This window comes from Rhagoletis pomonella, unplaced genomic scaffold, assembly GCF_013731165.1.
Source record: "Rhagoletis pomonella isolate Grant_MI unplaced genomic scaffold, Rhpom_1.0 Rhpom_scaffold_00002, whole genome shotgun sequence".
Taxonomy (NCBI): Eukaryota; Metazoa; Arthropoda; class Insecta; order Diptera; family Tephritidae; genus Rhagoletis; species Rhagoletis pomonella.
The window spans coordinates 32225917-32240304 of NW_023458556.1; the positions used below are offsets into that span (position 1 = coordinate 32225917).

Consider the following 14388-nt stretch of genomic DNA (forward strand, 5'->3'; position numbering starts at 1 on the left):
TACTTGGTTGCAGTTTTTTGCTTAAAATAAAAATCTGTTTTTGGCCATCTTTCGGCTGGCTGCCTTGACTCACTGCACTGCTCATTTCCACATGATTAAGCAGTTTTTCTATGCAATACAAGTTAGCTGTGTAATGCGCTAAGCAGTGAAGAGGAGCAGCGATTGGCCGCCATTTTGTTGTGTTGGAACGCCCGCTGCTGCAGCCTACATCATCACCATTGTTCCAGGAGTTCCAACTGCTCCGGCGGCAGCACTTCTTGTTTCAATTGCAATTGTTGTTCTTGTTGTTGCTGTTGCTGTGGCTGTGTCTGTTGATCGGTCGACAGCAAGATTGCTGCCATAGCCTCTGCTTGCGCGGATGATGCAGATGAAGGCAGCGGTGGCGGCGGCGGCGGCGGCAGCAGCGATGTTGGCGGCTGTAATTGCATTTGCAATTGATGCTGTTGTTGTTGTTGTTGTTGTTGTTGTTGTTGGTGATGTTGCTGTTGCTGTTGCTGGTGTTGGTGCTGCATTTGCTGTTGTGCGCTCAACGTTTTCAGCAGCAGCAGCCGATTGGCCAATTGTTTTGTATATTACCAAACCAGTCCCTCATTTTGCATATTCGAGGGCTCACTGAAATTCGCCGCTGTCAGATATTCTGGTGATGCTGAGCGCGGGCCATTCGGTTGTTGTGCTTGTTGTTGTTGTTGCTGCTGCTGCTGCTGCTGTGCTTGTTGTTGCGCTGCAAGTAGATGTTCAGGCGGTGGCGGTGGTCCCCCAGCAGATTGTATACTCATCGGTGGACCACCAGCTTGACTGAGAAATTGCGATTCGGGCGTAAGACCAAATTCATTCACCATCGGTATGGGGCCGCTGTGATCCATGGGACCGCCTGAAAGATAGCAGAGAGAGCAAAGAGAGTGGTGGTTAGTAAAAGGGATTGAGATGCGAAAAATGATTTTATGCAAGGTTGTTAAAAAGATTTCTTTATGACCAGGCATTGAACTCGGTGGGTTGAAAAACTTTCCCCTCCAATTTACGTATGAAGTGTCCCTATTCTCTAATACATACATACATGTGTTACGAAACGTGACTTGTTTATGATTTTGAGCTTGTTTTAGCGCACACTTGAGGCTATCAATTTAGCGCTAAGGCTCCAAATTAGAAAAATAGCTAGTCTTCTAGCGGAAAGCATATCCGTTAAATGGCTATATTCCAGACAAAGTTCCGTACTTGGGTGGTAAACCGATAGTAAAGGCCTCATGAGTATTATAGAGAAAATATATGCAGTTTATTTCAACTTAAATGCATGAAGCAGATTTTGGCGGAAACTCTGCCTCAACAATTTCAACTAATTTTTACACAAGTCCATTGAGAATTGCAGATATACATATTGACCAAATGAAATACTTAAGTAGAAACCAAAAAGTTGCTCTACGACTTATTTACTGTGACTCGTTTCTCCCGCTGTGAAAAAGTTATCCCTGTATAGGTGAATGAATAAATAAATTTGAAAGGGCCAAACTTTATTTTCTTACCGAATTCCCGCCGTTTAAAGATAATCCAGTTTCGGCGTTGTGCCACTTTCAATAACATTTTTCAATGTCAATTTTACTTTGGGCCTATGAATGGAGAGGTGAGAACTACACTTCAAGCGGCCTAACCAATTGCTGAATGAATATGAGAAAACAGTCGCTGGATGAACCAATTAAGCTAACGCAAATTTGCGTCTTCTTTTTTAGCGAAAGCCGGCAGAAAAACAAAACAAAAAAAAAACAGTCTTCTGTTGGTCCCATGCATTGTGCCTCAAGAGCAATCCAGCCTCCGTGAGACCTTCCGCTACAAGCCTGTTCGGATCTTTCAAGAAGTATTTTGTTGTTTTGCAAATATCAAGGCTTGTACTTTTGTAGAAGACGTATTTTATCCACGCCGTAGATTCAAAGTTCGACACATACATATGTAAGTTTAAACTCGTTCCTCTCTGCGACAGAATTCAGCCCAAATTTAAATTTTTGCAAATTTTGTTTGAGGAGGATGAAGTGCTTTCCACGGTCTGTGATCTCTGATCTCTAAATTACACATTTCTTGATTGAAAAATCTCCGGCCAAAATACCCAATGTGCAGCATAATCTGAAGCAGCCATCCAGCATCAGGTCCTTTTTTCAGCCCAGTAGCCTTGGGTGAATAAATCTTTTGGCCAGATATCCTAAGTAAGATTGTAGCTCCTTTAATTTTTCTCTAGAAATCAGAGTGGTGCTTTATTTTCTCTCAATGGAGCATTTTTTCTTTAGGGCCAGTGGTAATGAATACTGCTCTGAAATCTGTGCAAATTCTCATGTCATATCTTGTTCATGGTTCCCGCTTCAATATATCGATACAGGAGAAAGGAGCGCAAAAGACCATTGAGAGAGATTGTACCCATGGCATCATATGCTTTTCACTGAAGCAAATAGCACCGCAGAACTTGTAATTTGTTCGCAAAAAGACCATTATGACTAAAGTTTTACTCTAGGCCTCCATTTGCGTGGTAACACTTAGGTCCAACTAATGGTCTATGTAAGATCGGTCGCATTAGCCTAGCTAACCTAACCTTATCTTATTTTTGTTTCCACATAAGCCTTCTATGCCTGTGTCGAGAAGTACATACTCCTAGATAAACATTTTACTTCCGCTTAAACAAGCTTGACTTTACGTATCTAAGCTCTAACAGTTTGAGACCGTAAACTCTACCAAGGTCGTCCTGTGATATTCTTCTTTTCCTCTTCTTGATTGGCACTAAATGATTCTTGCCGAGTCCAACAAAGCACGCCAGCCGTATCTCCTCTGTGCCAACTGACGTCAGTTGGAAATACCAAGTGAAGACAAAATCCTTCTCCATCTAAGCTTTCCATCGCAGAGGAGGCTTTTCCCTTCCTGGGTATTTAGCATCGCGACCTGCGTCGTATTTTTTTCAGAGCGGAAGCATTTCTATATATATAAAGTTGTCATACGGCTCATCGATCCATCGTCTGCGGCATACGCCATCGCCAAACCGTAAAGTTTTTTTTTATTTTCCATGCTTCTGTGTCATACACCAGCACGGATAAGTTGAGTGACTTATATCGTGTGATTTTCGTAGGAGAGGACTTTACTTCTCGATTGCCTACCCAGTCCAAAGTATCTAGCACTTATTGGCATGAGTGATTCAGCGTTGGATTTCAACGTTGAAATTGATAATACTGATTCCTAAATAAACAAAGCCATCTACTTCTTCAAAATTATTGCTGTCAACAGCTCTGACTCTTTGTCTGGCATTAGGAGATACTTCGTTTCATCCTCGTTCACCATCAAACCCATTCGATTTGTTTTCCTATATAATACCAAGAAGGCAGAACGATGATATAGATGATCGGTTCCGTTCTTCATCAACATCAGATTTAAGAAATCACACAAAACCTCGGTTATTATCAAACGGCCCAGAAAGGTCCTTCTGACGAAGACGGTTGTTTTGATCAACGTAATTTTACAGAGTGATGGCTCATAGCTTTGCGGGTATACCAAATTCAGACATCGTGGTATAGAAAGCGTCTTTGAAACCGGCGTATAGTGAATACTTGGTTCTACGGTATATTTGCTAGGTATAAAGCCACACTGATAAGGCCCAATTAGTTCGTGGGCGGTGTGCTTCAGTCTTTCACACAAAACTGCCGATAGGACCCCATATCTGATGCTTAGAGGACTAATTCCGCGGTAGTCTTATCCTGGATTGCCTGAGCTCAAATAGCCATAAAATATTTTCCTGACACCCACACACACACACACATCACCCAAATAAGCTAGGCGTGATTGAAATTTTGCATCTCCGTTCAAAGCAAGTTAACTACCAGACATTGTAGAAGTGGCTATCATACAAATATTCGTGCCTTACATTTCGTAATGCGTTACACAACCTACCTGGTGTATTAAATGGCATCGGTCCGCCCGGATGTCCTGGAAAGAATGGTCCGTCGTGCGGATGAAACGGCGGTCCACCGTAACCAAATTCAAATTTGCCATCAGCCGCGAAATAAGGGAAACCAGGACCATCGTCGAGACCACCAGGTGAGAGATTCATGGGAAAGCCGCGCATTTTACGCGCGCCGCCAAAGAACGGTGGACGACCCATGCTGGTGATTTGCTTCATGCGACGCTCCTTGGAACGTTTGTTCTGGAACCAAACCTATGGCGAAGAAGAGAAAAAGAAGAAAAGCAAAAACAAGGCAATTAAAAAATGTAGCAGCAACGTATGTAAGTAGTATAAGGATGCAGGTGGTGAAGACTTAAGCCTAGAAAAGTACATTCATAAAGAGTTGGCAATTGCGATACGCATTGAAGCGTTAAAGTAACAAACACGCATCGTCACACACACGCCCGATTGGTTTGCACAAGAAAAAAAAAAAACCGGAAAAAAGGAAGCCAAAAAAGCGGCTTCTACGCTAATTTCAGTTGCATGCCTACGATTTGTTGCTTGTTCCATATGTCTGGCCAAATGGTCGTCCGCTCGGACGGTTGCTTGGCTGCCCGACGCTGTTATGAATTAGTAATGGCATATCGGGATATGGGAATCCACATTAAATTGCGCTCGCTTACAACCCCACCACTACAAAAAAAAGGCGAACATAGTGGGTCTTTTATGCTTGTGTACGTATCCTTTGTTTTGTATTTGGCATTTTGTGTTTATTTCCGCGCAACAAAGCCAACACAACGTCAGCACCAAGTGCCTTCCTACCCAGCCAGCAGCAGTCATTGAGCGCCTGCCGGACAGAGTCCAAGCAACAACAACCCAAATGCGATGCGGCCCATGTCGTCGATGGGTATTGGCACAAGAGAGACGCAAACGCGTTAGCCAAAGTCAGGCCAAGTCAAGTGTGTTGGCAGGTTTATGCGCCAACTCGCTGAACTTGGCCAACAAAAACAAAACCAACTAGCCGATAAAGTTTTAACAACAGCTAAAGCAACATATCAGCAACTAGCACTAAAGCTCTAAAACAGCAGAAGCAACAGCAATAGCAACAGCACTCAGGCAATGCCATGTTCCTTATGTTGATCCCACATCATCAACGCTTGTGAGATTATAAAATTTTATGATCTTCACAATCGGTTCGCATCGGTGCTATAAATGTATGCGTTTATCGCTGGTTTTTGTGTTTATTGTAAATTGTGGTGTTGTTGTTGTTGTGGCTGGTGGTGTTGTTACTGTTGTAGCTGTAGCTGTTGTTTCGCATTTATTGCCGGGTTTGTTGTTGCACATTTTATACGGTAGGAAATACATGGATAATTGCTCGCACTCAACATTCAACAGCCGTGCCGCCGCCATCGCCGCCATCGCCGCCACAGCCGCTATAGCTCAGCAATCGGTGAAGCCCCTGCCTACGAAGCCAGGATTTATTTTTTTTTTCGTTCCTTTTTTTTTGTATAGTTTTAGTTATGCTCTTTGCTTGCGAATATGTACTGATGGGCATAAAAATTTGACGCGCGCATTTCGTTCGCAACCAATGTCTATGAGAGCGCCTTTAACCTCGTTTTGTCAAAGCTCGATTTTCATAGGTAGCTATAGTACAGTGTGCTGGATTATACAACTAGTTGCTACAAAAATTAGCGTTTCTTTAAACTTCATTTGAAATAAGCATGTTTTTAAATTCAACGTATTCCTGCATATTTGCCGTTGAAATCCGAGATTATTGAAGTGAAAATCTATTTGCAGTAGAATAAAAAAATAAATAAAAATAAAGAAATGTTTGGCGTCTTTATTTTCTGTTAAAATTGTTGAGCATAATCGCACATTCCCACTCATTCTGACCCCCAAAGTGAAAGGGAAGCATTTTAGAATTTATCAAAAAAAAAAGAAGAACAAATCCCAAATAACCCGCTATGAAATGAGTTTTAGATCTAATCAAGTATTATTAAAAAAAATTAAAAAGGCGCTATTCAAGCGCCTGCTAAGACCAGCAGTAGAGTGCTGACAATCGCTGCGCTAAATTTTCGGCGCCAATATTATATAAAAAAAAGCAGTGGGGCCTAAAAGTATACAACATGAAAAAATAACAGATGTAGTGCGTAATCTACCAAATTTAGCAGTATGAGTAGCATTGAACTAGATGTGGCTTCCAGGCTAGGTAGAAAACCTGCTCGCAGTAGACTAACCCGCAGTCTGCTAAGGGCAGGACACTCGCAGAGCATATACTCCGCTGTCTCCTCCTGCGTTCTGCAACTCCTACATATCTTATCGTTTTTCAGAGCCAGTTTATAGGCGTGCGATGCCAGCAAGCAATGTCTAGTTAGAACACACACCAGTAACCTAGCGTCCTCCCTCTTGAGTGAAAGGAGAAACTTCGTGAGCTTCATGTCATACTCTCTGCACATAACACTGGACAACTTGCAGCCTTGCGTTTTGTTCCGCGCCTTCTGCGCCTTCCGGATCATGGACAGTTCCCGTTCCCGTTTAATCGCTTCGAAGTAAATCGGTACCTCTTCTATCAGCATGGTTTCCTACAAAGCACCCTCTTGGCTAGCCTGTCGGCGTCTTCGTTGTCGTGACGCCGGTGTGCACCGTAACCCAGTACTGATGACCTGCTCTGCACTCCGGCACACTTCTGAGGAAGTGCTGTGGGATAGTAGCGCCTTTATTGCATCCTGACTGTCTATGTAGAGATTCACCCGCTTGTTATCTGGAGTGCTGTTCAGTAGCTCCACCGCCCTCCTTATGGCTAATACCTCTGCCTGGAAAATGCTGCAATAGTTCGGCAGCTTATAAAATTTGGTGAGTCCGAGCTCCGCGCATACGATTTCCGTCCCTACGCCTTTATCCATGTTCGATCCATCCGTATACACATTTACCAAACCAGCACTCCTCATGCCCTCACACCAGCCTTCGACCTCTATTGATGACTTCGAAGTTCGTCTCAAAGTGCAGATCCGGGATCACATATTCAATCCGTCCAAGTAAAGTCGACGCTATACTACTGTGGCCGTAAGACCTACACACATGCTGACCCGTAGCATAAAGCCAGGCGACAGTTTACGACGCGATATTCTTGGCCGATAGGTCCGCCAGCAAGAGATGCAACAAGGTGTAGAGTGCCGCCGTCGGTGTAGTCCAGCCGCTAGGTAGAATTAAAGTTATGCCTAGAAAGTTGTAAGCCGGTTTGGCTTACATCGACGTCGACAACCATAATACGGCCGATTTACATATGTATATAGGTATAATGCTGACTAGCTCTTAAGACGTATTTTACTCTGCAGTAACTTTCAATATTTTTGCCTAGCAACCACCACATTTTCCTCACTTCGTAATCACTGTATGCCCATTGCTGGCTTTCGCAAACTTTTTTACTGCTAAATTAGCGATCATGTCGGCTTAGTTTCTGTTCTGTTTACTGCCGCAACCAAATTCTTATTGTTAGTCCATTTTATGTGTTATGTAGTTCAGCGCAGTCTTTAATGTCAGATTTTCGCTGTTTATATGTGGCTCTGCGTTTTTTTTTCTGATTTTTATTTCGGTCTTTTTGTTTTATTTAGCAAGCCATTCTTTTTATAATGTGCATGTGTATGTAGGTATGTATGCACAGATTTGTTGGTTAACGACAGTGCGCCAAAGCATCGACAAAATCCATATTTATGCCGCACAAATTTCATATATCAAAATTTTAGTGGCACCTTTGAAAGCAACTTGGTTGTTGTTTTTATTTGTTTGTTATTTATCTTTTACAGCTTCGCTTCGCTTAATATTTCTTTCGTACATACATACTTACATACATGCATACGTACTACGCTTCTTTGCGTTTTCATACCTGTTTTTTTTTTTGCTTGGCAGCATTTAATGTGCGCCACTGCTTGGAATTTTGAATTTTTCTCAATGAAATTTTTTTGATTTATGCATTTTTGCTTTCGAAAACTTTTCATTTGTTTGCATTTATTTTTCTTCCTGGCCAGCCATCTACTTGATGAATATGCAAAAGATTCCCGAAATGCGCTGAGAAACGACTTCTCGAAAATGCCCAACTCTAACTAACGCATTTCATTTGGGTTCGCTTAAATAGTTTCCAATGAAATTTTCGTCGTTATCCTTTATTTTCGTTTTTGATTTTGTTAATACTCGTATTTTTATTTTATTTTTTTTGTTACTAGCTCACAGACAATTTTTATTTGATCACTTTTCGTTTTTGCGGTAGTCCATATATTTTATAATATTTTTGGAGTTCATTTGAATTTTATTTTATAGAGTCGGCTGCTTTTGGCGCTTGCCAACGTTGCGTTGCAGCGATAATTGCGCGCTCCGAAGGTGCTGCCAACACTTTTATTTTCGTGGGAGAATGGCCGCATGTCTGCGTTTTTGCGGTTCGTTGGTTCGCTTTGGTCTGTCTGTTGTCAGCTGTGCTACTTCCTGCTGTGCGAAAAGGATTGATGGATATTCATTCTTTTTTTTCTGTGTGAATAATTATGTTCGCCAAGCTCAATAGCATTAACGGACTTCTATTCTAAATCATGCTTGCTTTGTGGTATTTTGGTTAAAGTTCTTTGTGCAACTCGAAACTTTGTTGGAGATTGGGGTTTGAGTGGAAAGTATTAACTTTTTTTGGATAAGTAGAACCAATCGAATTAGATTGAGATTAAAAATGTGTATACTAGATTGCATAGAACAATGTTCCAGTTGTCTTCAGATTAAAGCGTGGGTATTAGCATATTGTTTTTTTGTTCTTATCTTTCGAATTTGAATTTAGATGAATGCGCTTATGACCAATTTTTAATTTGCAGTTTTTCCCCTTTCTTCTATGAAATAGTCGTTGAATACTTCTTATCGTCCATCAGCAAAAATTTGTAATTCTCTATGTGTTTAAATGGCCAAAAAATTGTGTCTGGTTTTATCAAGTTTTTAATTGCCTTACATTTGTATGTGTTTATGTAAATTTTTTGTTTGAGCAAAAATTTATGTCCAGTTTTTAGGCGACCGTATATCCAGTTTTAAAATGATCAAAAACTTCTACCTACTTGGGAAATGGCAAAAAAATTGTAGCTACATTTTGAAACCTCCAAAATTTTATATAATTTTTTAATTGACCAAAAATGTATGTCCAGTTTTAAGGTGACCAAAAAGTTAAATCCACTTTTCAAATGACCTAAATTTTTAAATAGCAAACCATGTATATCCCATTTTCGTTAGATCCAGTTTTGAAATGACCAAAAGCTTAGGCAGAAGGAAATGGCTAACAAAATTTCTAGCTACATTTTGTAATTTCCAAAATGTTATATCATTTTGTAATTGGCTATAAATATGTCCAGTTTGTATAACCAGTTAGCAAAAATTCATACCCAATTTGGGTTTTTTTCAGTTTTTAATTTACCAAAAATACATGTCCAGGTTTTCAATTTTAATTAAAAATTGCTAGTTCCGAAAACCCCCGTCTTATCCAATATACCCTGGGCTTTCATAATAAACCCTGAAAGGCCCTAGGGTAGGGTAGGCAAGTACCTTATTACATTGGGTTCAACTATAGATGAGTTAGTTAATATCTGCCTGGCCAAGGTCAGCAGAGGAGACATTCTGGCCAAGGTCAGCAGAGCAACGCGATTTTTAGCCGTTTGAAACTTGCACTTCATCAGACTAAAATTGTATGGGCTATAAAACTGCATACCCAAAAACTTTCTAAAAATTCAGAATAAAAATTTGAAATTTTGATAAAAATTTGTTGAATTTTTCTAAATTTTGTATAGAGTTTGAAACTGTGATTTACAAGGTTTTGGTTAAAGCTTAGACGAAATTTTTATATAAAAGTTATAAAAAAAATTTAGCTGGAAAAATATTACGAATATTTAAAAAAACAAAAACAACACGTGGTCATTTGTTTGAGTCACTGTATGTAATGTAAAACTGCATATATGTAAATAGTATATTTTTTGGCTATTTAAGCCAAGCGTTCATGCACAGTGCTGATAACGGTTAAAAATACCACACAAGCCGCCAGATAGCATTTCGTCTGGCTCGAAATAATTGTGTAGTATACATATTTACTCATAAAATGCTGGAAATTGGCTATAAAAAGCCAGTAATAAAAAATACAAGTAACTATGTATGTAGTAAATCATTTCGTTCATTTTGATGGCAAAAATTCAACAATTTTGTTGAATTATGACGAAGGAAGGCTTTCTATTTATTCGCTAAAAATGTTTTCTAAAATTTGTACTAAGTGCAAAAGTTATTGCGTCATTAAGAAAATAGTTTCATAATTTATTCCTAATTCTGTTAAGCGTTTCTTACCTTATTTATTTTTGCTCTAACAAATTCATAGCAAGCAATATTAATTTTAATTTCACAGCATTTTGATATCAATTTGAAAGCGAGCTACCTTCTTTTCGGTGCTTAAATTTCATGTTAATTCTTTACTATTGCGCTGTAAGTTTAGTCCTCAGAAATCCATATACTACATAATCCATTGAAACATACCAACAAACCAGGAAAAAACGAACAAACTCTAAATCACCGCATACTTTTTTTTTGGCTGATACAAGTACGAGCACTTACTTGCTGTATTTGCAAAAGTAAACCTCAAAACTCTGACTGAAATATACAGCTGTCATGTTCAGTTTCAATTTCGATTTGAGTTATTTCCCTGCTTTGCTCCTCGCTCCTCGCACCTCGCCCCATCACCGCTACTTTTAACAGCTGTCACTTTGGCAGTTTTGCATATTTGCAGTGAAATGTCACTTTTGACAGCTCACTCGTTTGCAACGCTGCATTGGTATTGCACAGCACACACCATTTCACCATTGAAATGACCGGGTAAATGTGGGCTAAAGCGTTGCCAGCAACATCGTAGTGCAGTGACAGTATGACAGCTTGTTTAGGTGCACCTGCTATAGCAACAACAACAGCCAAATCATCAACTTGCTTTTATACTCTACATTTACATATAAAAAAATAAAGATTATGAAAACAAAACAAAAATATCAACAACGATTGTCAGCCATAACTGGTAATAACTATGTATGCGCCGAATTGCAACTACCAACCAACCAACCAACCGAAAGGACGACCGATCGCTGTCTGAATAACTGCAACATAAAATGTGGCAAAATCAAATCATTAATAAAATGCAAGCTTTACATAAATTTAGCAAACTTTGCTGTATTTTGGACTCTTTTTGGTGCGATTGTGTCACTCACATCACTCTTTTCGGACACTTGGTTTGTTGCAATCAAAACTATTTTAGTTTATGGATTTTCATAAAAGTCGCAAAGCAAAAATTATGATTTGCAATTTAGGGCACAGAGCAATGTTTTTATGTTATAGAGGAATAAATCATAGTGAAATAATAAAAAATTTTATGACGACTATTTTTTCCATAGTTCTAACTATAAAATCTTCAAAAAAAAAGGGGAACATAATGCAAGGCAAGAGAAAACCTAAACTATAAAGCAAAAACAAAAAAGGATGATTTGGGCTCCAGGATACAAAGATATACATACGTGGTAATTCTGAGGCAAATGATTTTGGCAGGAATTGCCAGTCTATTCCGCATACATCCTTACAAATAATGGGGTTTTTACACAAACAACTTCTGTCTGCTGCTGCCGATCAAAGATTACATTGAAAGCGTCGAACATTTTCTCTGCCACTGTCTGGAATTAACGAAGCTTCGGCAAAGTTACGACGTTTGCGACTGTTTTTCAGTTCAATTAGCTGAACTTTTAGGGCCTTCTGTTTTCTTGTACTATAAGGAGTAAAGGTTTTGGGTCCATGTGGTATCACAATGGGCCCTGATTGGGCCTAAGTATGCTGGCGTCCTCTATGCTTGGCAGCCACTCCAACCTAACCTAACTTAACCTACTGGTTCGACCTTGATGAAACCAAATATTCGCTGGCAGAACGGGGAACTGGATGCAAAACTTTTAGGAAGCTTTTCAACAGGGTCAAAAAGACACATCAGTGGGATAAGTATAAATCTTTTCTCACTGACTATAACATACTTATTAGACTCTCGAAGAGGGATTGATGGACGTGGGAATGTGAGACAATAGAAACGTTGCCAGAGGTCTCACGTCTGCATGAAATTTTACCATGAAATAGGTCTCCTAAGGAGCAAGATGACACCTTTAAGAACGATCACGTGGATACTCTAAATCACCTGCTTCAAACGCATTTCCTAGGCTCTTGGGTGGAGCATGTTCTGATGAACCCTGTCTCCTCGGAATACCTATTCCCTAGAGTGAGAAGTCATAGCAGATCTGGCTCCATCTTTGACATGGGCAAGGTACGGTGAGCCGTATAGTCTTTCTTACCCTTCAAAGCAGCGGGTGGTGATGGGATCTTCTCAGCACATCTACAAAGAAGTATCGAGGACATCAATGATCCCCTGATTTGTATATTTAGGGCTAGTTATTGCTGGCAATACATACCGTATGCTTTGAGAAAGGTGTCCGTATTATTTATTCTTAAATCGGGCAATATGCTCCTCGACTCAGCTAAATTATGCAACCTATTAGCTTAACTTCCTTCACCCTCAAAACTTGAGAGAGACTGCTACACCTCCATATTGGGGAAATGAGAGGATTCGGCCTTACTGGTTAGTAGGATCGCAGTGCCTTCGAAGCCAAGGAGATCGCTCTGTGTATCTTCTTGGACATCGAATGGGCTTTCGACAATACTGCCAATGGATCTCATATCAATGGAATTGATCCATAGAGGCTTAGACCTAGTACTGTTGGTTGGATCCACGCTATGATTCGTAGGCGTGAAATATCATTGTCTTTGGGCAATACTCAAGTGAAGATCAGAGCCGTGAAAGGATTTGTTCACTTGTGATGGACGATGTTAGACGACGATTAGACGACATGAGTGTGATTACGATGTTGTGGAGTACGCAGATAACCTGGCAATTATAGTTACGGGAAAATCCGGCAGTACTGTCCCGGATGTTACACGTGCAGCTCTTTGGGTGGTCTTAAACCGGTGTGCCAATGAGGAGACTGTTCTTGTTCCGTTTACAACAAGGTATACACCAAACCTTCGTTCGGTAAGGTAAGGCTGTAAGGTACAGCGCTTGAATACGCAGATGAGGTCAAATATCTGGAGATTACGCTAGATTAGGGACTTAGTTGAAACTCCCATCTTAAGAGAAGGGTTGCTAAAGGGCGCTTTTCTAGTTATCTTTTCTGTTAGCCAATCAGCCATCTGGGCTCTTTCAAATGGGACTATGAAATTGAAATGCCGACTCTGCTTTGAAGAGGATGAAACTTGAGAGCATATTCTCTGTCACTGTCCGGCTTTGGCCAGACAAATATTGAATTATTTCAAAGTTTCAATGGGTATAAAAAAGTCGCCTACCAAGGCTCTTTTCGACTTTATTAGGGGAACCGAAGGTGTCTCAGCCGCACTGGATTAGGGACTCTCTCTTTAAGAGATCTAAAAGATTTTTCAGGTGGCGGTGTCTCTTCTTCTGTTACACTCAACAACTAACTAAATAAAGTTTATTTTTTAAATTTAATTTGAACTTTATATAGAAGGCAATCCTCTTTAAAGAAATATCTTCGAAACAAAGGTGTAAGAAAATGTTGTTATAGTTTATTGAACTTGTTAATGAAATTGAGTTTGATTTTAAAAAGGCGACAATCCTCTTAAAAAATTTAACTTCATACCTAAAATGTATTAGAATTTCTTTACAGGTGGCAACCCTCTTCAAAAATATTTTAGAAACAAAGCTTTCCAAATCATCGTTCGGTGCCCATATTAAAATATGCATTTCAATTATATTAATTTTTAAATACTTAACAGATGGCAGCCCTCTTCACAAACATTTTTGAAACAATTAGTTTTTGAACCCATTTGACCATAATATTGTTGCAATATTTCATTTAACTTATTATCTAATTGAGTTGACTTTTGAAAACGGAGGCAACTCTCTTCAAAAGATATTCTATATGTTAATCTAAGTTATAATCTCCCCGTGTACCAACTTTCATTGCAATATGTTCAGCCGATTTAGCGTTAAAGAGCAACAAACATACTCACAAACTTTCAATATCAGTAGAATTCTTGTTTGGTCCAAAATTTTATTTCATCTCATTTTATTTTTTGTTATCGAGTTTTTTTAATCAGTATTTTTTTTGTTCATATCACGACTCACTCATATTTATACTTCTATTTGTATGACTCTGCTGATCGATTAAGAACTTTAACTGATTTTCTCCCGTCAAATTAGTTCCAATCCGTTTATGCCCAATTGTAGATAAATATTTCTCTCACTGCTACGTGACATTGCTTTTTCGACGCTGATTGTAGGCCACTTTGCGGGCGGATCACTTTAAACGCCCCGCTTAGCCCAAAAACTTGCAAATTATGGGTTTCTGTTGAGTGTTGTTGGGTGTTTCAAGTAGGCTAGCAACAGAATCGACGAA

At 39.6% G+C, this 14388-nt stretch overlaps 1 protein-coding gene across 2 annotated transcripts in view; it reads right to left on the minus strand.

Annotated features, from left to right (window-relative positions):
• Positions 1-474: 474 nt before the first annotated feature.
• Positions 475-14388, minus strand: part of LOC118733445 (LIM/homeobox protein Lhx1) — a 189262-nt gene continuing 175348 nt past the window's right edge. For both annotated transcript variants that reach the window (XM_036462829.1, XM_036462830.1), the window contains exons 7-8: positions 3913-4177; positions 475-871 (exon numbers count right to left, since the gene is read on the minus strand). In XM_036462829.1, the coding sequence (XP_036318722.1) occupies positions 573-871; positions 3913-4177 (564 nt within the window). In that variant the 3' untranslated portion in view covers positions 475-572. The remainder of the gene's footprint in view (positions 872-3912; positions 4178-14388) is intronic.